Source organism: Aquila chrysaetos, chromosome 25, assembly GCF_900496995.4.
Source record: "Aquila chrysaetos chrysaetos chromosome 25, bAquChr1.4, whole genome shotgun sequence".
In the NCBI taxonomy this organism is placed as follows: domain Eukaryota; kingdom Metazoa; phylum Chordata; class Aves; order Accipitriformes; family Accipitridae; genus Aquila; species Aquila chrysaetos.
The window spans coordinates 6,019,981-6,043,255 of record NC_044028.1 but is presented as its reverse complement, the minus strand read 5'-3'; the positions used below and the strand labels follow the sequence as shown (position 1 = coordinate 6,043,255).

The window sequence follows — 23,275 nt, the reverse complement described above, 5'->3', positions numbered from 1 at the left end:
TTCAATCAAACCTAAAAACATGTAGCTCTACGCACCACGCTGATGAGTTACGTGGAACAACAGAGGAATATCATGAGAACACTTTGATGAGAAGGTTGCAGTCACTAATTATTTCGCACACAATGATATTTTTATAAGATTGTGACTTGTAGGGAAAACAGGAGGAAAACTTTCATTTCACAAAAGCCACAGACAGCTTTCTTACGGGGTGGCAGAGACTGAGACAGAAGTAACTCATCAGCCACTTCCAGTTAGATTTCAGTTTATTTGCATACTGTGATCCTGCATATTAAAATATTGTGAGAACTGAAATGAAATTTTCATTAGTGTTCAATCTGAAATCTCACCCATGGGATTCAGCTTTCAACAGTTAATGCATGCATTTGCCCGTTTATACTTTAAAGTTATATATCCATTTATACCATGCTAGCCAATACCTTCCACCTTCAATCCATTAGCACACCATTACTGCAGACTGGTAGCAGTACAGTATTGTTTTAGCATCTCTAAAGTGTACTACAAAATTACACTGGGTTAAATGGTCATTTCTAATTTAAAATATTTTGATGCTTTGTAGATGAAATTACTGATCTTTCACAAAATTGCATCAGTTGAGATCACAATAAGGAAAACAGTTTAGTATCAGACATTGCTAAATAATTTCCTTGCTGCTTTACAGATTCAATTTTGCTGTTTTCAGGAAAGTTCTCTTGGTTATAAAATCAAATGCACATTCTTTATAAAGTGGGAAATAACAGCTACAAATAAACACTGGTGCTGTCTCAAAAGCTGTCTTACAGGAGCTGGACTGGAGGCGGTGGGGGGCTCGGTCTGATGCAAAGGTGAAGGGGAAAATTCCCCAACAACTTTTGAATGTGTTTCAGAAATTTATATACAGTGAAGCGACACTCTCTGACTTGCAGAAAAGCTGCAATAGGCAAAACAGAGACCATTACTTACTGACATAATTTATAGTATGTGGATAGGCTTACAGCTCAATGAAAAGCATGTGTCTCAGGCCACAGCTTGTGTGGTTTTCCATGTAATTTAGTCCTCCTTAATTTTACCCCAAGCAAGGACAGGAAACTAGAATGCCTGTAAGGAAGATGTCCCACATCCCCAGGGACCCATGCTCCTGGGCATCATGGCAAACCGCAACATCCAGGGACTGAAGGCTACTGCTTTGTGCAGAGTAGTGAAGGGTGTTTTTCATCAAAAAAGCACGAGCTGCTACTTCTTTGAGAACCAGTTTTCTACTGGATTTGATGTGCAGCAGGGAAATGCCGCCCCCAAGTGAGAGACAAAAAGCAGCTGGTTACCAAAATGAAGGATGAATAAAGCAAAGGCTCTTGGGTGCTAAACAAAAAAAATGATACTGCAAATTGAAAAATTGCTGAAGTCATAGTTATAATTACTGAAGATACAGGGAAAACATCTGCAAGATATGGGATCCTGTCAACACACTATCAAGATTTACTGGACAAAGAGATAAGAACGAAACCCTGCTCTTGCTCTTAAGTCTCAAGGACAGACCAATCTCTCTCTTTCTCTTTTAAGAGACACAGTCACTTAGTAATGTCAAGAATTCTTGACAGTAAGCTTATTATCATGAAATCACCCCAAACTCTCACGGGTTAGGTTATGAGAAAGGGGTGTAAACAAAGTCACTGTGGAACAACTGATACGAGGAAGATAGGATTTCAAGCAGAAATTGCCCACATCCTTATTCCTGGCGAGTCACTTGAACTAGCTTAAAATAAGCTGCATAGTTCTGCAGCAGAGACTGGGCTTTTGTTCCCACTCTGCCAAACAACTGCTGAGAGACCCAGGGTAAAGTACTAAACTCTCTGAAACTCCCCCCCCCCACACACAATGTAAAGATAATACTCACTCTGTAAAACCATTCAAAAATCTTTGACCGAAGGTAATCTCTGAGCACAAGGTGCCACTACTGACACAAAACGCACCTGATGGGCCACACCACTCGGGCAGTAAATGGATTAAACGTCATATTAAGTGCAGAACTCGAGCACCTCCATGTTCAAAGGTGGCGGTAACCTAATCTCCCTGATCCTCAAAGCAAAGGTGACCTTCACAACTGCAATAAATGTAAAACTTGGAGAAAGATTCTGAACTTCTCAAAATGTATTCCATCAACACGGTTCGCATAATCTCCCAGGCAGATGCTGTCAGGTAAGGAACACAGTACCAAAGCAAATTGGGAGATGGAAAAATGCAGAGCATTATATTCAGGAAAGGATGAGTCCCTGGAGATCGGACAGCCCTATGCCAGACTGAAACACTTACAAAGAAAGCAGGTAGGTAGGAAAATAAGGGGCTCAGGTGTTACCATATTTTTTGTGTGACAAAAAAGCATCAGATTAGCAAAAACATCTCAAAACAAGAGCAAGTATTTGTTATTTTACTCTCTGAACTGCAGCCGAGGTTGAGGCAAGATTGAGGGGCAACAGCTGAGCAACACCTCTCTCCTCGTGTTTTTCCTTGATGTTTTCATTCAACACCTTGCTAAGACAGAGCACAGAGACCAAAAGATTAGCACAGCTCTGCTGGGAATAATACACTTTTGTAATAGGTCTCCTTCCTTCCATCCTAATCAAATGGTGCTGCAGCCCCTGGGGAGAGAATACAGTGCCAAACAAAAAAAATGTGAGTTTGCAGCTGCTTCCTCAACAGCAAAGGGCAGTCTGACTGATGAAACTCTGCCAAGCCAATTGCTTCGAGCATTATGCAGTCGGCCAGTACAGCATCTCCCGGACACACACGAGCGACTGCCGGATGCTGATGGACTCTCCAAAGGAGTCATTCGCCATCACTGGAACACCCATCAGAGAAGCCTCTGCCACTAATATTATTCTCTTTGTGGGCTCAGAAATATTCCCACCTCAGAAAAGCAGCTGAGTGTGCAGTCATAGCAGGGAGTCCCTTCTCCTTTGCTGCTCCCCTAGCAAAATTTTAACCCAACAGCAGAAAGATAACCTGGCATAAAATCTGTCTATTGAGGGATGACCACAAATCTCTTGCCAGGAGTAAAACAGATTATTAATATATTAGTGCAACTAAAAAACATTAGGACAGTATCAGCTCATTCCACAGGGAAATAGCAAAAAGGGAGAGGAATACAACTAATTTGGAGGACACTAAAGAGAATTAATTTTACTGTGCTATGATCAAATCTCTAAAGCCGAAATGAAGGGATACCAGGCACCAGATTCTGAAACGAATGCAGTGCCTCTGGGAGTCTGGTTATTCATTGCTATTTAATTGATCTGAAAACTGGTACTACAAGCGATTCTGGGATCCAGTGAGCATGATGTTTTCTCCAGGTTGTATTAACCCTTCTTGAACTGGGAAGCAGTGCTAGAGACTACAAGCAGAAGACATAGTAGCTAACAGGAACAGAATCCCTTGCTATTAGATGTAATGACAAAGTTGGTTGGGGAAGGGGGGAGCAAATGTTTGTGCATATGTTTAATTTTCTGACAAAATTTTAACTCCAGCAATTTTTAGGGGTTTTTTTATGTCTCCTTTAGATTATCAGCAGAATGAGTTCAGGCTCCAAAACCCCTATCTTGATGAAAGGAAACATTAGCACTCACCAAACCCAGAAAAAGGGAATCTCAAAAACTAAAAGTGGTGGCAATATGACACCCAGCGACTCTACCAAATTGTGAACTTTTCTGCCACTCCTTCCTACGCATTTTTTCCAGTACCACCTCCCTGGATCTAGGTTCTCCCCCTGTCCATTGCCTCCAACTAGGTGTGATAGCTAGAGGGAAAGAAATGACAGTTAGTTGTTGAAGTCTGTAAATTAGCCAACAAAAATGTTCACTTATCCATTCATCAGAAAAAATGGTGGAATTACATCTCTACCTAAAAAAGCCCTTCTAATTTCAGCCCGATGAGTCAGCACTGCTGCATCTCATCACTAAGAATGATTCATTGTCACTGCACTTCTCAAAGTCAAGAATAAGGGTATTCACCCCAATTCACTGTCATCTCATAACTACTCTGGATCCAGGCACTGTTTGCATACAGTACTGTTATAATGATTTATGTGAGTGTGTCACTTTTAATTTAAAGGTATAAAGAGCTATTGTCAGTCTACCAACCATAAAGCAACACTTTCTTTTCAGTGAGCTGACAGTTGAATACCTGGAAAATATTTCTGCTTGCCAAGCAGAGGTCTCTAAACCCCTATAGACTAAGGGTGGCAATGCTTCTGAAGACACAAGTGGATGGTCAGTATCTTTGGAGAGAAACTCTAATACTTCATGATGAGTTAAAAGAAGCTTTTCAGGGGGGTTAGAATCTGAATAGAATTTCAGACAAAAGCAGTATGGATGGAAAGCCTCTGCCCCAAATGGAAGCAATGCTGAGGAAGAGGGTTTTGTGCATGGATTAGACCCCAGCCAAAAGATCTGTAGCTGGATGACACAAAGAAATTGGAAGCTACGCAGCAGTACAGTTTTCTTTTTCTACAAGTCTCCTAATATTACAGTCACTTTGATTAACCTTTCTAACTATTAAAACAAGGCTACTGAACAACTCATAGCGACCCTAGCACCCCTGAATACTCAACAGCAGCACCTTCCTCTAAGCTGCCCAAGGCTGTTTGGCAGCTGGTGATGTGTGGTGATAGTTCAGAAAAGAAGTCTTTAATGATACGTGTGAGCTGTAAGTCCTGTCCCTAACTATATCCCACTGCTATCCCCACAAACACACTCCCAACAGGAGCCCTCAGGCATGTCAGCATGCTTCCCAGTGCAACTGTTGTGAGCCAGCCCGCAAACACCATCATGGAAGTGAAGATCCATGTTTAAATCAAACTTTTTTTCTTCTGGGTTAATTTTAACCTAGTTTGGTTTCTTGTCCTAGTTCTCTGTACTACTACTGCACAGGTTGTACTAGCTCAAATAAAGGTCAAGGAGGGGTTTAAACCAGCACTACCCTTGGCTTGTGAAATTACAGCCAGCGTATTTTTGGCATCCAGCAGAAGAGTGCGTAAAGTGCCTAAGCCTCGGAGGGTCTCCAACAAATTTCAAGCACTCTTGGAAGTTGCTAGGTAACAACATTCGCCCCCCCGGACAAGATTGTGCAATATTTGCTCTGACGAAGCAATGCTTGTATTGCCCTTGCTTCCACCCTGGGAACACATTTGCTGAGATCCCGTCTCCCCTGCTGCCAGAGTATTTCAAGTCTCTAGTCTAGGTGTGTAGTAGGATTTTGCTCAACAAAGCAAACATTACATTTTAAACATAGCTATTCTAATTAGCAGAAGCTCGTTGCTCAATTCCCCTTCCAGACAGGGATTTCCAAATGTCACAGTGTGCTTAGCACAGCTGATCTGCACCGATGGCTGCTCTAAATGCTACTGACCTGGGAGCAAAGAATCAAGTCCTATCATGGGAGGCGAGATGAAAAAACAAATAGGGTAATCGTCCTCCTTCATCCTGTACCTTTACTTTCATGTATTATCTGTACAGCACTGTAAGCAAGGCAAGTTTAGCAGAGAGACTCTCCTCTGACACAGAAGGTATATTCACACTTGAGGCCAAGCAGGAATTTCTCTTGGAATTTTATATCTGTTCTCTGGGTTAGCCCCCCAGATGACTCTGCCTCATCCTGGTTGTCCTGCCAGGGTATCATGGCATAAAAACAAAGAGCAGTAAGGGGGGAACAAAAAAGGGAAAAAATACCCAACAAATTAGTACAGCTACTGGCTGCTGAAACTATTTTGCAGAGGCTCTGGCAAATGCAGAGACCCAGTTTAAAACAGTATTTGCTTTCTGAATCTGTTTTGGAAAAGCAAAACCAGCCTTAGTCCTTACCAGTAATATGCGGCATTAAAAAAAATTGCAAAGTATCTTTTCCCATCACATACCCACCCACAACAAAGAGCTCTTACGCTTGAAGGAGAATGCTAGCACTTACATTTCCAGGTATTGCATAAATCAGTGGTTTCCAGCCTCCTTGCAGACAAGCTTCACTTCAAAAACCCTGGCAACATTCCACACCTCATAGAGCCAGCAAAAGTCCAGCCACGTTTATTAATGCAGGTCTCATGCAACTTCTCACCTGTGATGTACTTGTGTCTCACGCCCAACTCCTGCCTCACTCTTTGGGATATGCCAGTATAAACTTCCTACACCTCTCCAACACCCCATGAAGGACTGAAGATGATTAGCACCAACCCTGCTCAATAAAAGGAGAAACCAAAGCACAAAGATCATGTGTCCTTTGCAAGGCCACAGGCAGTCACAATTTACAATTACAATATTATACCTCATCAGTTTAATACTACAAACAGACTAGAAATTAGAGGCAGAATTTGCCTGAAGTTGTCGGGGGGAAAAAAAAAAAAAAGAGATTAACAGTACCTCTATCCAAAGATATTTCTTACGTTGAAAAAATAAAAAATCCTCCAAGATGACAACTGGAAGAAAAAGATTGTGTAAAATACATTTTTACCACCCTCAAATAAAATCAAACACCCCTCTGCACCATGGTCATGCTCCTGTAACTTCCTTGAAGAGGAGCAAAACTCTTCGACTTTTATTTGAGAATTTATTCAAAATAAACAAACCCCAATGGAATCTAAGCACACTGTAGAGGCTCCTGCAAAAATCATAAAAAAGCAAGCAAACTAGAAAGATCCTCTCTTCGCATGCTCTTGAAAGAAGGATTCACCACATTTCTAATTGACTGCCACCATGGCTTAAATGAATAATCTATAAATAGGCAACAAATGCAAAGCAAGCACTTGAAGGAAACAGCAAGATTTTTTTTTTTGTTTCTCTTGTTATTGCTTAATGGTTTGTTGGGAAGGAGGTGGCTAACAAGGTAGAAGTATCATGGTAAAAATATAAAAAAACAGAAAAAGATGGGGTGTGGGAAGGAAGGATAAAAAACCCATGAAGACATGCACATGTATGAAGCGCAGAAATACGTTTTTGCTTCTACTTTTCCAGAGGACTGAAGGACAAGGGATGGGAGAGGGCACACACCCATGTCACAGCATCAATTAATACCTGTGCCACACTTGAGGGTAAGCAGGGACAGAGAGACAAAGAGGCAACAGAGGCAGCTTCTATCACACTCAAAACACGACACCCAACTATGATGCTGACTTTGGTGCAGTTCATTCAGAAACAGCGCTCAGGCTCGACGTCATGATGGAATGGCTTTCTCTAGGCAAACTGAAGCTGGTGTATAAACCATGAGTACACAGGGAAAAACATGCTTGTGACTTAAGACTGAGGATGCCCTGAAGATCCCTACGTACCCACAACTTGAAGAAGGCTTTTATGTTATCAATAGAGTCCTATCTGAAAACTCAAGCTCCTGTGGGCCATCTTGGACTAATTCCTAGTCTTTTCTACGTAATCAGATTCAACATACTATTAAGTGCAGTCATTAAAGTAAAGCACTGAAAGTGTTCATGCAGCCTGTCCTGTGGTAAGTCATCCAAAATAGGAGTGGACTCAAAACCATTAAAGTTAAGCAGCCATCCACATCACAAGAGAAGTGAAAATACTCATGTCAATGAACAACAGAGCTGGGGGAATCTGAGTCATTCCCAGAGAGGATCTAGTTTCTGGAAAGCATTTGCAGAAAAATTTCTAATAAACTCCAATAACTGTTTCTCAAAATAACTGGAATTTTTATTTCACAGCTCTTGCTCCAACCTGTCTGCTCACCCTCCTCCTCTCTCCCACAGCTAGTCTGACTGCCCACAACATCCCTCGTCTCCAGCTTTCTGGCATTCATCAAAGCAGCCAACTTAATTATCCTTTTTAATTACTCCTTTTAATCCTATGCTCCTTCTTTCAAGCCTGAAGGAGGCTCTCACAGAATCCAAGGAGCAGAAAACCTTCTGGTTTCTCTTTCCAAGGAGTTTGACTAGCGTTAAGGTCCTTCACTAATCCTGTAAAGTCCTTCCTTGCAACTCCATGGCAGATCTTGTCCAGCACGTGGAGTTTGCCAGTGTGCAGCCCAGGACCTCCTCAGAGCCTTCTCCTCTGTGGGGATGGAGGCTTACCCCATGCCAGCTCTGCACAGATTTATAGCTTTCTCAAAGTTAAATTATTTCCTCCTGTAGGGAGGTGGAGAAGGCTATCAAAATGGCCTGTACTCCAAACTTTTAAATTCCATCAGTTAATACCTTCCCTTATTTTAAAAAAAGTTTGGAAAGGCTATGCAAGGGGTAAAAAAAACAAAAACAGTGACAGGAACAGAACAAGTAAACAAACTATCCTTGCATAGCACAGGCATGATACATATTCCGTGTTTGCCAACCATCAGTTTAATTTTCATTGTAAAAACTTGCAGGAGAGTTACTTTGAGGGCAAAGTGCGGGATTAATCAATCTGAGGCCAAAGTCATTTTTTAACCATAAAATAGAGCAGAAGGAACAGAAGCGCATATTTCCTTACATTGCCCCATCAGTGCTTCTCAGTTTTGGGCTGAAATGATTAACTCCAGAGGGAGCACTGCAATTTTATCTTAGACATGGTCCATTCGTTCCTTGGCCCTTCTGCTGAGACTGCCAACAAAGATGCCAGACAGGATGTTATTTTTGAGATGTGAGTGTTTATCTTCTCTGAGTGAACCAAACAGCAACTCATTTCAGGAAAGCAATCCAGCAACTCACAATCGCTTCTCGCTCTAGCAAACGCAGACTGACAAGGCAAAAGGTGAAACAGCCTGATGGTCCCATTAGAAACCTTTGAGTTTCCTCACACCTGAATGCCTGTCTAGCAAAGCTGTGCTATAGAAACATAAAAGATCTCTGTTTGGCAAGGAAAGGAAGGAAGTCAGAACATATGCCAAAATAATCTCAGTTATTAGCTCCCACCACAAAGGTACAAGATGTATTGAATTGCTCCTCCATCGCACAGCATGGGATGCTCTGAGGCTGGGAGTTCTACTCCAGGGGCATGTACAGGCTCGCTGGTGGATGGGCATTACAAGGGATGCAGTGAGTACACACACAACTAATGCTGCAGGCAAAATTAAATCAAGCAATAGAGCCAGAGTGAGGCAACATGGAGCATGACAGATAGCTCCCTTCTGTAAATATTTGCAAGTAAGAATTGTGAACCCTTTTTTTTTAACCTTCTGTTCACGCTTAAATTTTCTTTCTTCTCAACCAAGCAGATAAACAGCTACGAGATTCACCTTTGCCTAAAAGTGGCTGACCTCAGGGCAACACCAGCTTGCTGGTCCATCCTAGGCTGATACATGCCCAAATGGTGACTCGCTCTTTGTGGAAGAGGCCATATAGGAAGGGTATATAAAATGTACATTTGTTGGAGGAGTGGCCGTATTTGTGCCATGCAGCAGCTCCCAGATGTTTGCGAAGACTTGAGCGTGACTTTTTCCCTCTCTCAATCCTCTTTGCTGTTCAGAAACAAGAACAAGTGGAATCCAAAGAGCAAGTGGAATACAACTGAAACTAATATCCGCAATAATTATAGTAATGGGTAAAGTGTTGATAGGTTGTAGAAATCAGATACAATGAATTTGGGTCTTGTCTGGCCTAAATAAAAAGGTGCTCATTATCTTGAGAGGAAATGCCACTTATGAATGATAAGGTCATGCTGCACTGTGAAGATAAATGTCATTTCTCTATATAGCTGTGACAGTCTCACCTACTGTCTTCAGAAACGTACGTAAACAGTAAAGCAATAAAAAGCCGGTAGAATTAGCCTGGGACGCTATGTTATTTTAAGAGCATAAAGTCAGTCATCTAGAGTTCTTTAGACATGCTTTCATGAACATGCACTAGGAACACCTATGTATGTATGTACAGGTATTTACATTGTGCTTTTTGGTAGTAATAATAAATTTAAAAAATTAACTGACACTTTCAAAGAAGCTTGGATATGTTTGGTATCATGTATGTTGAAAGAATTTAAGACTAATCATGTCTTTTATACTGTTATAAACATTCCCTGGAATTACATACATCTGCATAGGTAGTTCTGCACTCATCACAAGCCCCAGGTGGCCTCTGCCAAGCACAAGGAGCAACTCTACTTTAAATAAACACCATACATAATGCTAACAACTTCTCTCTTTTCAACAGCTCTGTGTGCTGCCATGCTGCAGCTGAGATACAATTAAGTACACTCCGATGATCTTTGAGCAAACAACGCAGAGGGAGCAACCTCCACCTAGTAAGAATGGCAACGTCACAGGCCTGGGTGCCTCCAGCCGAGGCTCTTTGAATAAGGGGGGGGTCTCCTTGCAGCTCTCTGCAAGTGGGTGCTCTTGCCCTTTCACATCCACACGCACAGAAGGCAAATAACAAGCGAACACAGTTTAGCCACTGCTTGAATGTTCCCACCTAGAGAAATACGGGTTTGTCACCGCAGTCAGACAGACATCACTCCTAGCTGTCCATAACAACGCTCTTCATACAAAAGGTCATAGAATGCTTCGGAAACCAGCAACCTTATTTTGCTAGTGTAACAAGATCCACAGAGGTGAAAAGAGCATACGTTTTATCTGAATATTTGAGAAATCAGGTCAGGGAACTGATCTACCTAAGGCTGCATTTTCCACTAATGAAATGACTTCTTCTACAAGGGAATAAACCAGATGATTAGAAAGTGAAGAACACTGCATCTGTATGAACTGTTAATCAAATTAAGAGTAGTCAGAATATAATTGCCAAAGGTAGGGTTGGCAACAACTAGCTTAGCAATAATATCAGCCACATAAAGATCATTGGTTTACAGTCTCTACTATTAGGCCAGTTCCCAACTGCATTGCACAGCCTTGACTTTAAGAAAAATTCAGAGTTTCTGAGCTCTCAAGAGATACTCCCATAAATTAATATTGATACAGACATTCATCATTTCTTTGTGTACATAAATAATGTACGGTGGCAGTCTTTACACAAAGAAGCCTCAAAAAACTCTCCCATTACACAAGATATTCTACTTAAAATAACCTCTACAAAATAATTACTCTGTTCATGTTCATAGCTACTGAATATATCATTGGTTTTTTATACATCAATAATAGAGTAACATGTAATCCTTCAAGCTTCTTGTTGACTTCCCTTAAAAATTAAAAAAAACTTAGGTTTAGCAACTCTTCCAAGAATCAGCTTTCCAATGGAAAATGAGCTGTTTCTACAATTTTCCAAAAGGAAGTAAAGTTGATGTTACAAGAACTCATGTTTTTGAGTCTACATGTGGAATGCAGGCAAGAGAACACAGAACAGATAAAAATCAATGCTTTAAACCAGAAATCAGTTCTGGTTTTAATGTGGTCTTGAATAGAACTGAAATTTGAGTGTACAACTGTCAAAGCTATAGCCATTATAGCCATTTAAACAAATTGAAAACATAAATCAGTTCAATATGTCAAATCCATGTGCCATACATTTCATATCTATGTTACTGCCACCACAGCTGGATTCATGACACACGTATTGTACAGTAGCGCTGCCTGTTTTATTAAACAGCATAAATAAAATTCAAAAGAAAAACGTTACAACTTGCATTACAGGAACACTGGCTTTTTCCAAAACTTAGGACTTCCAGTTTGTTTTGCTGAAAAACTTTTAGACAATCAAAGCACATTTGACATTAACACCGATTAAAGCAAATAGATAAATTGCAAAGCCTCTGAGAAAACAGAATTGTTCCTCACAATTTACTTGGACCACCCCTGAACAGAGCAGATCTATATCAACAGCTTAGTTTTTATTCACAGCTTGGTGAAAACCGCTATCAGCTGGCTTTTTCACTTATTCTGTTCCCAGCCTTTTCCAAATATTAGTAGGCTAGTCACATTTAAGTGAAAAAGAGAAAAATAAAGAGAGAATTCCAGCCACCTTCCTTTAAATTCTGTTCAAGATATAACTCAAGTTAAGAGTACGGCACCATTGCATGACCTTAACATGAAACCAAACTGGGGAAATGGAGATACTGCAGCCTATGGACAAATCAGTCCATACGGGAAGACAGGGTGAACGTATGGGAGCAAATGCAACTCATAACTATGGAGAAGTATTAAGGGTGAATAATTTTCTGTATGTTCTGAAATAAAACAGTTGCAATTGGCTCTTGCATTTAGGCACCATTCAACTAACTATGCTCAAGCACTATACTGAACCAGGCTTTTCAGACTAATTAGTTCCCTGAAGAAACACCTCTTCTACTACTGGTAATTAAGGCCAAAACAAAGAATCAGTGGGCTTCAAAAAGAAAACCAGGACAGTAACTGCTGTTGTTCTAATTGCCAAAATAACCAAAGTATTAAGCGTATTAAAGTGGATCGTACAATCCTCGCAAAGAACAGGAGTATTAGGATCCACAAGAGCATGGGAACAAGCTTATGTTGATGTTGTTTCCTCAAAGCACTTTTTCTGTTTATATATTATAACTATTTGGTAACAGAATTTCAACAAAACTCTGTAGCTGGAGCCCACAGAAATACAGCGGGCAGAAATGTGTTGAGCCATTGTCCTAGTTTCAGCTGGAATAGAGTTAACTGTCTTCCTAGTAGCTGGTACGGTGCTATGTTTTGAGTTCAGTATGAGAAGAATGTTGATAACACCGATGTTTTCAGTTGTTGCTCAGTAGTGTTTAGACTAATGTCAAGGATTTTTCAGCTTCTCATGCCCAGCCAGCGAGAAAGCTGGAGGGGCACAAGAAGTTGGCACAGGACACAGCCAGGGCACCTGACCCAAACTGGCCAAAGGGGTATTCCATACCATGGGACGTCCCATCTCTTATAGGAACTGGGAAGTGGGGGCGGGGAATCGCCGCTCGGGGACTAGCTGGGTGCTGGTCGGCAGGTGGGGAGCAATTGCACTGCGCATCATTTGTACATTCCAATCCTTTCATTATTGCTGTTGTCATTTTATTAGTGTCATCATTATCATTATTCGTTTCTTCTTTTCTGTTCTATTAAACTGTTCTTATCTCAACCCGTGGGTTTTGCTTCTTTTTCCCGATTTTCTCCCCCATCCCACTGGGTGGGGGGGAGTGAGTGAGCAGCTGCGTGGTGCTTAGCTGCTGGCTGGGGTTAAACCACGACAGCCATGTAACAACAAGCCTGCACGGAGGCCCTGCAGTGAATCTGTTGAATCTTTACAGTATGTTTTTAAACAGAAAATAATTGTTGAAAATGTTAATTCCTCTTTCTTACCAAGACCATCATCAAGAATTAAAAGATGACACGAAAACACCTACAAATACATACTTTAAATCTTAATTATGCAGAGATTATGTAATTATTCTGAAACGAAGCACTACAAATCACAGAATTCAAATCCAATCATTATAAAAATCAACAAATCTCAACAAGTTCAGAACATCTCTGAAGACGCCCAGACAAGCACTATTTAATGTCATTAATACAATGCAGAGTTACAGAATTGCTAAAATTTCCATGGCATTTTCGGTGTAAAACATTATCCCGATGTGCAATCTTAGCTTTTACTTTTTGCCCGAGATATTTACTTCCTTTCTCCCCCAAAATTGCTTGGTTTCCACGAGCTGTTAAAGCTTTCATCAATGAGAGAATGTTCCTAAGCAGTAGTTCCAATAATTAGGAGACATTTAACATAAACCTTGTGTCTGTGCTAGCATTGAAGCCTGAATCACCAATATAGTTCAAAAAAGATGAGATGCACTGGCTTGAGAGCACTTCTGGGAAATCCAACATAAACAAACCCATTTTTTAGTCTGGAGAGAAATTGGCCAGGATGAGCCAATTTTCCCATCACTAATGAGCCAGGCACCAAAATATTTATCTGGTGGTGAGCAGCATGAACACATACCACACACTTCAGGCAACTTGGGGCTGGAAGTGCTCCGGAGGATGGGGCATTGTCCCCAGCGGGATCCCATCACCCTGCTCCAGAAAGAGACCACATACCCTGGAAGCTGTTGGGAAGCTTTGATCATTCCCATCCAAGGATCACTCAAGTACCCCCAAAGACAAACCCTGCTACCAGACATGTGGCACAGCAATGACATGGGCTATAGCCACACCGTCCACACGTATGAGACCAGTGCTACGTAAAATGACCATGCTTTCCAGCTTGAAAGAGATTCAAAGAGGTTAAATCTCTGAATTAAATGCAGAACGCAGTTTGTCCTATTTGTTGAATATTTCTCTAGCATTGCAAAAAACCAAACAGTTCTTTAACTGTGGAATGCAACACAGCAAAATGGTGCCAGCACTAGAGGAACCTGCCCAGCAACCTCCCTACTGACTCCCAGCCCTTCCCTCTACACTGCCTGGCTTGCAACGACAAGCAAGAGACCGACATAAGACATAGGAACATATTTCTACATTTTCAAAGCCTTCCCTTTGAAAAGCCGGAAGCTACCTGTTCCTAACCCCATTCCCCAAAGGTGCTTAATTTGCCTTTTTCCTCCTGTCTTCTGCTTGTGAGGGAAAAGACATGTTATTATTGCGCTACTTGCATCCCGATTTCAGCCCCCTGCTCCCACAGCTGCACACTCGCAGCAGGAGGTGATATGCACCATATTGCACAAAAGCAGCTCTTTTATGTGACATCTTTCTTTGCTGCCATTTGCCACGGATGGGGCCACTGCTCCCACTCCAAATGTATTCTTGCTTCCTCCTCCACCTAAAGACATCTAATTGCAGAACCTGTATCTCTAGGCACAGGCACGCAGGCTTTCCAGTGTAAAGCGTTTTAAAGCTCTCGACACCGTATGAAATGCTCTCCCCTCTTCTATTGTGGTAAATATGACTCAAAACTGCACATCAGTTATCTCCTCTTTCCAAAACATCACTAAGAAAGAACCCAATTTTAAATCTTCTGTAGGAATTTAGACCCAGTTCATCTGTTTCTCTTGTCTCCTATAGCCAGGTACATCTGAAGCTAATCCAAATTCCCTAGGTCAAGCCTCGTTTGTGTTTGGTTATTCATAACATCACCAGAAAAGGCTACAGGAGGATTTGTTCATACCAAGATCATTTGAAGGGGAGCATAGTTGCGGGGCGGGGGGGGGAATCTTTTTGTTGCTGGCATCTATCAATCTGCTTGGGGCTGAAGTGAGATCCTTCAGAGGCCGAGTACAGGAGCATTCCCATGTCCTTGAAGCATCACACCTAGACAGCAGGTTGATGACATTAGCACAGTCTCACCTAGGCTCAGTATGCTTCCCACAGACTGAAACACTTCAGGCAGCAGAAGTCCATCCTAAACTCCCTGCATTGCTAGCACAGGTGATAATTTATATTTATCATTAGTAGAAATTTTTCCATTTAGAGAGAGTCAAGACATGATTTAGTCAGTAAGAAGTAGGGACAGAGTGTCATGGACTGCATCTACACCAGAAGCATGACTTTCAGCAAGAGGTGATGGCAATTACAATCTCTCCCCTTGCTCTTACTGCACTTGAAGCACAAGACAGCAGCAGAGTTGGAAAATGCCTTTCTGTCCCATGCACTCCAATAGCCTACACTTCAGTGTGCAGCCAAGAGTGGCAAAAGGGTCCTTACAGCTGCTCATTGTTCTGCACCTGGGGGCTTGTCTATAAACCAGCTTATCACAGGCTAGAGATACAGATATTTTCTTAGTCAACGATTTAATTTACTCTATGCAAGTTGGTGTCAGGACATTCTCATTTCTTGAGAATGATGGAGGCTTGCTTCCAGTTAGCTGTGGTCCCTAGGAACTACTGAGTTAAAGCCATTCTTAAACTGTCAGAGCATCCACACACTAAAAATAGCTGTAAAAATCTATCTGTAGTGAAAACAATGCCGGTTTGTGCAGAATACCTCGAGCATAAAGCAGTGCCATGGACTACTTCTCTTGATCAATTACTAACTTTCAGTACAGATGCAAAATGGGGAATGTCCTCAAAAAAATTAATAGTAATTGAGTTTTAAAATCTAGTTCGACCAAACAAAAAGTCTCAGATACACAGAGACAGGCTCTGCTGCAGCATCAACCAGATTTAAGAGGCACTCTTCTTCCACAGAGCAGGGACTGTCACCTTTAACAAATCATTAAGCCCCTCCGTGACTTGACTTCCTCATTTATAGGACGGTTATTTGCAAGGTGCTCTCCCAAAACACAGCCACTGGCAGGTGTAAAACGGAGGGGAGGAAACTAACGGCTCCCTGACTTGACAAGGTCACTCGGGTCTGAAGGAAGATCAAACACGTGAAAGAAGAGAGAACCCAAGATAATCCATTTTGCAGGACTGCCGGAGGACACGGAGCCTGACCTACTCTCCTTTAGAAAAGAAAAGAAATGCAAAGGACCGCAGTGGTTTCCGGGAAGGCTCAAGTCTGCCAAGAGATGCCAAAGCGTTCGGGTTCAAAATGATATTTCGACAAGGTGTTTGCTTTGTCAGAAGATGATGTCCAGCCCTGTGACTGCTTCAGCAATCAGTGGTAGCTGATGCATGGACCACATTAGCATCATCTCCAGAGAGAGCCTGTTTTCTCCCACATGAGTCACAGATAAGATGCTACAATGACAGCAGAAGTCTGGGCAAGTGAAACATATGCCATTCTGGAGTGGCAGGAAAGCTCTAGTGACTCGTATTTGCTCCTTACGGACATCCAAAGCGAGCAGAGTAATCTTCTCACTGTTTCTTACAGTTGTCACTGAGAAAAAACAGTGTACAAAGGTTGGATGGCAGCAGAGAGGTAGAGAAAGCAGGCACAAGAAATCTGAAAATTAAAACAAACTCCTCTGTACCTTGCACAGATGGGAGGAAATTTCTCTGTAAAGTTCCCATCATCGCAGAAACCCTTTCTGCTATGTAAAGAAGCAATTTACCTTTGAGGTGGAGAGGAAATACAGCAGAAGGATAAAGCAAGATAAACATAAGATGTGGATCAAAGAGAGGAAAAAAAAGAAGGTAAAAAAGTGGAAAAGCACTGATGGGGGAAGCTGGGTGAAAGACAAGGAGGAACTGTTAACAGCTGAAATAAACATTTTATTGCATCCGCACTTAAATTTAAGCACTTTAAACACCGGGGTGACTGCTAAGTAACTCCCTTTGCAAGGAGCAGATTTGTTACTAACATCACAAGAATCAACAATGCCCAATTTTCACTGCCAGCAGATGCCGGCAGTTATCAGGTGCAGATAAGGTGACAATAATTGGTCAATGAGTTTTGAGGTCAGCAGTAATGCCCGTGGTGGAACAAAAACACAGAACATATGGCATTTCATGTGCTGAAACTGTCAGACTCATAATTAACTGATTAGAGTACATATGGTGCTCACAGACAGTGTAAATCTCTCAATGTAAAAAATGCTGGAGACCATTGAAGGTGTCAGCATGAGTCTTCCCTGCAAATCTCTCTTCATTAAAGTTTCATACAGAGCCAAGTGTGTTGTAATAAAATCGCTATTAATGGAGTTATATTTATGATGATTTCTCTTTTGTGCAGCTGCGTTTAACTTTTCAAACACTAAACTCCACATCAGAGCTTTTTCACAGTAGCTGCTGCATGACAGAAGCTTCTTGTTTTGTCATATTTACCTTGAAATTAGAAGTAATGGGAGCAAGGTAGTAAAAGTTAACCATGGTTGGCAAGAAAACTGTTAATATCACCAGTATCAAAACAAAAACTCATGCCGTGACATAAATACGGCTACAATTCTGTTTATTTTAAGTCTTTATAGCAGGCTGGCCAGGGACAAACTCATTCCCTCTTCAGTTCCAAAACACACTTTTAAAAAGATGGTGAGTGACACTTCATTAACCACGTGAAATAGGCTGACACAGCCTGCTTGCTTTTCCAGCCACCATTTCAGATGGCATTCTTCTCTGCACCTCCCTCCTGCTTTATGTTCAACACTCTGTAAAGTGCTTTCTTCAACCAGATCGGTGTTGTGGAGTAGGGCGTGAGGCTGGGGGTGGGCAGTTCTGGGAGCATAAAGCGATCATTTTTGGTCCCAGAACAGACTACGTGTTTCCATGTCCATGCATTAGAGATCCAGCTTTTCTCATCAGCCATCAGTGAAGGCGATTTTAAAAGTTCCCCATCAGCCTTTCTTTGTCTTCCAGTCCTCTGCCCCATCAGGCTCTGATAGGACTAGTTCTTACGCAGCGACACTGCGTCTCTGAAGCGATCCGGGGCGAAAGCATCCTTCTGTATTTTGGTTTCTGGAAAGGTGCCTGTAATCCAGGCAATGTCTGCGATGCAGACGCAGCAGTGCTCCCAGCAGCAGTGCTCCCAGCAGCTGTCCCGCCCAGCGAGGGCTGGGGAATGAGGGAGTCAGGCACGACTCAGTGTATCACCTAACTCCATCCTCCCAGCATACATTAATAAACTACTCACACGCAACCCTCCAGGGCTTACACACTCCTCTCTCATTCTCTGCGTTCTTTTTAACGGCTTCCTGCCTCCATTTATACGTCAAGCAAAGGACTTATCAGAGACCTCATCTCCCTAATGAGTTAAAAGCTGTTGCCTCAGCCCAAAATCTTCCTAGCGCCATGCGGTTTCCTCCTCTTTCCTACTGCGTTATCACTATCACCCCATCTTCACCAGAGAGCCTCCTGCCTCACACAGAGCTGCTGCTGGAATGGATAGGAAAGTCTCCATTTTCAGAGTAAGGAAAAATCCCTCTTAAGAACATCCCTTCTTCCCTCTATGGCTTATTCAGAGGTGGGGCTGCTGGTAACAGTTTAGGGCAGCCAGAAGAAAAAAAACAGTATCAAAGGGCTCTCTGCTAGGGAGCATAGAAAGAGATTTTGGTAAATTAAGTACTCTGTAGCAAAAAAAAGAGAAAAAAACTTGATAAAAGTAGTCAGGGAAGAGAGACATGGTGCATGGTGTGAATTTTAATGAACAAAGCTGAAAGGTAGAAGCTAAAAAATGTAATGCAAGAGGATGCATTTGCCTTAGAGGCTCTAAGGGCTTTTTTAAACTCAGGATGCTCCTGGACCACAGCAATACCTGCAGCCTCCCCAGCGGAGATGCAGCGCACAGGGACCGTGCAAAGGCTGCTCCTGCAACAACCACACAGCATTCCCAGTGTATGCTGAGCTGCCAGAAGCGCTCCTCTGTGAGCGTAACTGTGGTTACCCGCAGTGGTATATCCTCTGTTAACTAGGGATTTAATTGTTTTCCACACAGTTGGTTAAAAACTTAGTCTGGCAAAAAGTAATAGTGTCAGCCTGGCCTTTTCAGCTCAGATCCATAACTCTCTTTCTTTGCAGCCTCCCCAGACCTTACCTGGATCTAATCAAAATAGTTGTGCACATTGTTGCTTTGCTGCCACGTGCGTGGTGCTCACAGGTGGGCTATTCTCATTCTTCTGTGCCACTCTACAAGCTGATTGTGTGCTGCCCTCCCAAGCCCATCCACACCAGGGGCTCCCAGGATGCCCCGACCCTTCTGCCGCACTTGACTTAAATGTGTCGAGTTCCCTTTTTCCTTCCTCGTCCCAGCCCTCCACATCAGAGACTGTTTTTCCCACATCTCAGAAACAACTGAGGCTCCAAGGTGCCTCATTCCTGCTGTCTCCTCTGTTTGTGAGATGAGTCATGCAGGTGTCAACATTTCTAAAATTTGTACAGAGGCTCAGCAGAGCTGAGAGGGTGCAGAGCATTATGTTAGAAGTTATTAATAGCTGCTATCGGCCAGTTCTTTGATCTACAGACAGTTGATTACAGCTGCTGCTCCTGATGATGAGACACCAGGAGTCCTGCCTGTACCTCAATTTTCCTTTCCAGTTTTCAGATTTTTACTGAAACAAAAAACTTTCCCCCAAAATTTCAAAATAGATGGGATTCAGCAGTCAATGCTGCAGTCAGAAAGGCAAACACAATCAAGTGAAGTATAAAATTTTACTTTACAAGGGGAATATCAGGTCTTTGAATCCTGCTTCTAGCAAGTCTTTGAAAGGCTTAAAGGTTGACATCATGCAAAACAAACCTCCAGAGAACACAGCTCCTTTCCAAAATTTTCCATGTAGCCCTTAATCCACATACATGAAAAAAAACTTAGAATTGGTTCCCTATAAATAAAGGGGTGTAGCAATTGGTTCACACGCTCTTCCATGCTTTCATCTGAAGAAAAAAAGGTAATTCATTATTGCCCAAAGACACCATGCACATCTGACCCACTCAGGGAAACAACTCAGGAAATCTCCCTGCAACAACCTAGAGCCACTGTTGGAAACAACTAAGAATACAGGATAAAATAGCCACCTATCATTTTATGTCAGCGTCATCTAATCCTGCTCTGTCTGGTGGTAAACAATATAGTGATCAAAAGACAACATAGAGAAACATTCTGAGACAAATTCAGGCAAATTTCCATTTCATCTGATGTTACCAGCTAACTTCTCTATCAACTTGCCCAAAACTTCACAGAATTCCTTTTCTGAGAAACAGGGATGAAGTGGATCTATACCATGATACTGATCAATACCACACTACTCTGCTCTGCTTGTTAAGGCTTTAAAGGACATTGGAGCCAGTATTGCCTGACTTAAGTCCCCACCTACCAACACAAGAAAAGAGCGTTTTTAAGGATGCCAGAAGCAACAAAAAGGTTTGTGCACAGTAAGACAATCCATTCTATGGCTTGAACACGAACCCGAGGAGCATCAATTTCTACAAGTTTTACTCCATTTGAATTATGGCATCTATAAATCTGTACAATGGTGGAAATAGGCATGAAGAAAGGAAAACTCACATACTTATGACTATTGTAAAGCCTATGTAATAAAACTGCCAAGCTTTAAGATCACAGACATATTCCAAATATTTCAACTCATGACCACAAAGCCCATTCCACTACGACAAACTACAACAGAGAAGAGAGGAACTATTTCGCAAATGCATGCTAACATTTACTTCATTACAGTCACATTTCAGGTTACAAATTTTCAAAGAGCGAACTAAAAATAATACAAGAATTCCTTCAAGAAATACTTCTATCTTTGGAAACAATGTTTTTCTTAGAGAAAACCTAATAAAAAGCATTTAATAGAGTTACTGGTATTCTGGGGTTTTCGGGCCCAATGCCAAGAAGTAAAGAATTAACAACAGACACATACTTTACTTCTTCAACCCTTGAAGTAAAGCTCTTATAAACACACACTCGCTCACACTGTGTACAGAAGAGCCTTGCTACACATGCGATATAGTGAATCACTTAGACTAGACCACAGAGAAGACACCACACCTGCTACAATTCATTACCCCTTTACTTGCCCTTTATACAACTTGTCCTTTACACAACCCTTTAATCCGCAGGGACTAGTTGTGACTCCACCCATGCAGTACAGCCGTGCTTAACACAAAGCAGACTCGTCACACCCCAAGATGATTATTCTTGGCTTCTGCCAGCTTCAGGTGCAGAATAATAACTTGAGAGTCTTATTGATCCTGGAATTTTGAAGTCTGAATTTTGCAAATCTGTCTTCTGTGAGAGCAGACCACATCACTAGGCAATTCAATCTTAAAGGTCTCAACTACTTCACCCCTGGGGTTAGAGCATGATGGCTCTTTATTACCTCCAGCTCAGTGTTATGAGCATGCAGCTTCTGCACCATCTCCTCAGCCTCACGCATACGCCGGTTCAGTTGGGGTGAGTGCTCCGAAGGGGTCAGCTCGCTGTCGTATGACTCCAGAATTGCTCGCATCCCATCACGCTCCTGTCAGGAAGAACAGAAACCACCTTTAGGGTTAAAGCCCCTGACCGCACTCCGAGGAGAGGGTTCCCAGAACAATATTTGGTATTTTTGCCCGTTGTTCCTTCACGTGGCAAAGAAACCCTGAATGGATATACACCCATCATCTTCATATTGGCATCAAGCCACAGACGTGAACACAGAGTTCTAATAAAATAAATGTTGCTGCTCTGAAAACTGAAAAATTGGGCTGTCTTGTGTATATAAAACCACATATCCCTTGCAGGAAAGCAACATGCATGCACTCTAACAAGCAGATGGCAACTGAAAACAGAGCCTGCCTTCTTTTTGGAGACATTATTCTAATTCAACATGGCTGAATGGGTTTCTTCAGCAAAATATTTAGTGTAGTACTTGACATTTTTCCTGCCAAAGAGTTCCAGCAATGAACGAACAGAATTGTCCCAACAGAAATGAAACAGATTTGACAACGAACAAAGTGGCTGAGAGCAAATATCCTCTAAATGGTATGTGACTTATCACTCGCAAAACACTGCAATGCTCAGTGTTTATAATAAATACTTTTTCAGAGGTTAATATCTCGCAGACAAAATGTGTGGCTCACTTCGCTCTTTGCTGGCAATTATAACCAAGCATTTGCAGAGAAAGACAAAAAGGAGGATGCCTCTCCCCTCCCTGAGAGCGTTCGCACTCCCAGGTATAAAGCTGGGGCCGAAAGCTAAAGGTAAAACTTTTTGTGTGGACCCCTGGTTGAAGTATTTCCTAAAGCGTTCCCAACTTCAGACAGCACCTAATGCCTACCTCCAAGGCATTGATGGAGAAGAAGAATGGGGACAAAAGGCTGAAAATTTCAAAAAATCAGGTGTGTTTTAAGGAGATTACCATTTACAGTGCAATATGCATACAGGGATTAGCCAGCTGATGAAGTGTTTTATCTTTTGACTACATGGAAGAACCTTGATGTTTGTGAGGCTACAGAACAGGGTCAAAGAAGCACAGGCCCTGGGTATAAATCCAAAGAACAAAAACTCCTAGGAAATCTTACAGTGCTGCCTCCCTTCATTGCTGAAGTTTGCTACCTTGCCCTGTTACAGAAATACTCAAGTGCTCTGGACAAACCAGTTCTCTCGTGTGAATTCTGCCACCACAAAAACCTGAAATATTATTAGAAGATCATTCAGCTTTATAGCTGTGCAGTTCACATCCATACCAGGCCACTGCCACTACACTGAACCTGGAGCACTTCACAAACCCAGCTTGGCCGCGCTGAAATGCTTCGCTGGGATCCTGCTCTCTTGGGGAAATCAGGAATTGCCAGGGTAGAAAAAAAAGTGTCCTTTCCTCTCACCTCCCCCAATGAAACAGGTTGTATTTCAGATAGTGAAGGTGATGCTAACTGCTCAGCCGAGCAAGCCTGTATACAAAGGTTATCTCCTCCTTTGAAATCTAAAGGTCAAAGACTGAACATGGATAGCAAGTGTATGCTTGGAAAAGGGAAGGAACATTCAAATTTAAGGTGTGAAAATAAGATGAGGGACACTGCCAGAGGTACAGCATGTGTTCAGAGCACGTCACGGATTGAAAGGTCAGCCGAGATGGTTGGGTTGGTCAGCAGGTAAA

At 42.1% G+C, this 23,275-nt stretch overlaps 1 protein-coding gene across 5 annotated transcripts in view; it reads right to left on the bottom strand.

Moving 5' to 3' along the window:
- MAD1L1 (mitotic arrest deficient 1 like 1) overlaps positions 1-23,275 on the bottom strand; it is a 379,577-nt gene that overhangs the window by 196,723 nt on the left and 159,579 nt on the right. For 4 of the 5 annotated variants that reach the window (XM_030002286.2, XM_030002288.2, XM_030002287.2 and 1 more), the window contains one exon: positions 21,518-21,658. In XM_030002286.2, the coding sequence (XP_029858146.1) occupies positions 21,518-21,658 (141 nt within the window). Of the gene's footprint in view, positions 1-5,952; positions 6,052-21,517; positions 21,659-23,275 lie in introns of those variants that run through there. The other variant, XM_030002289.2, reaches the window with a different exon arrangement.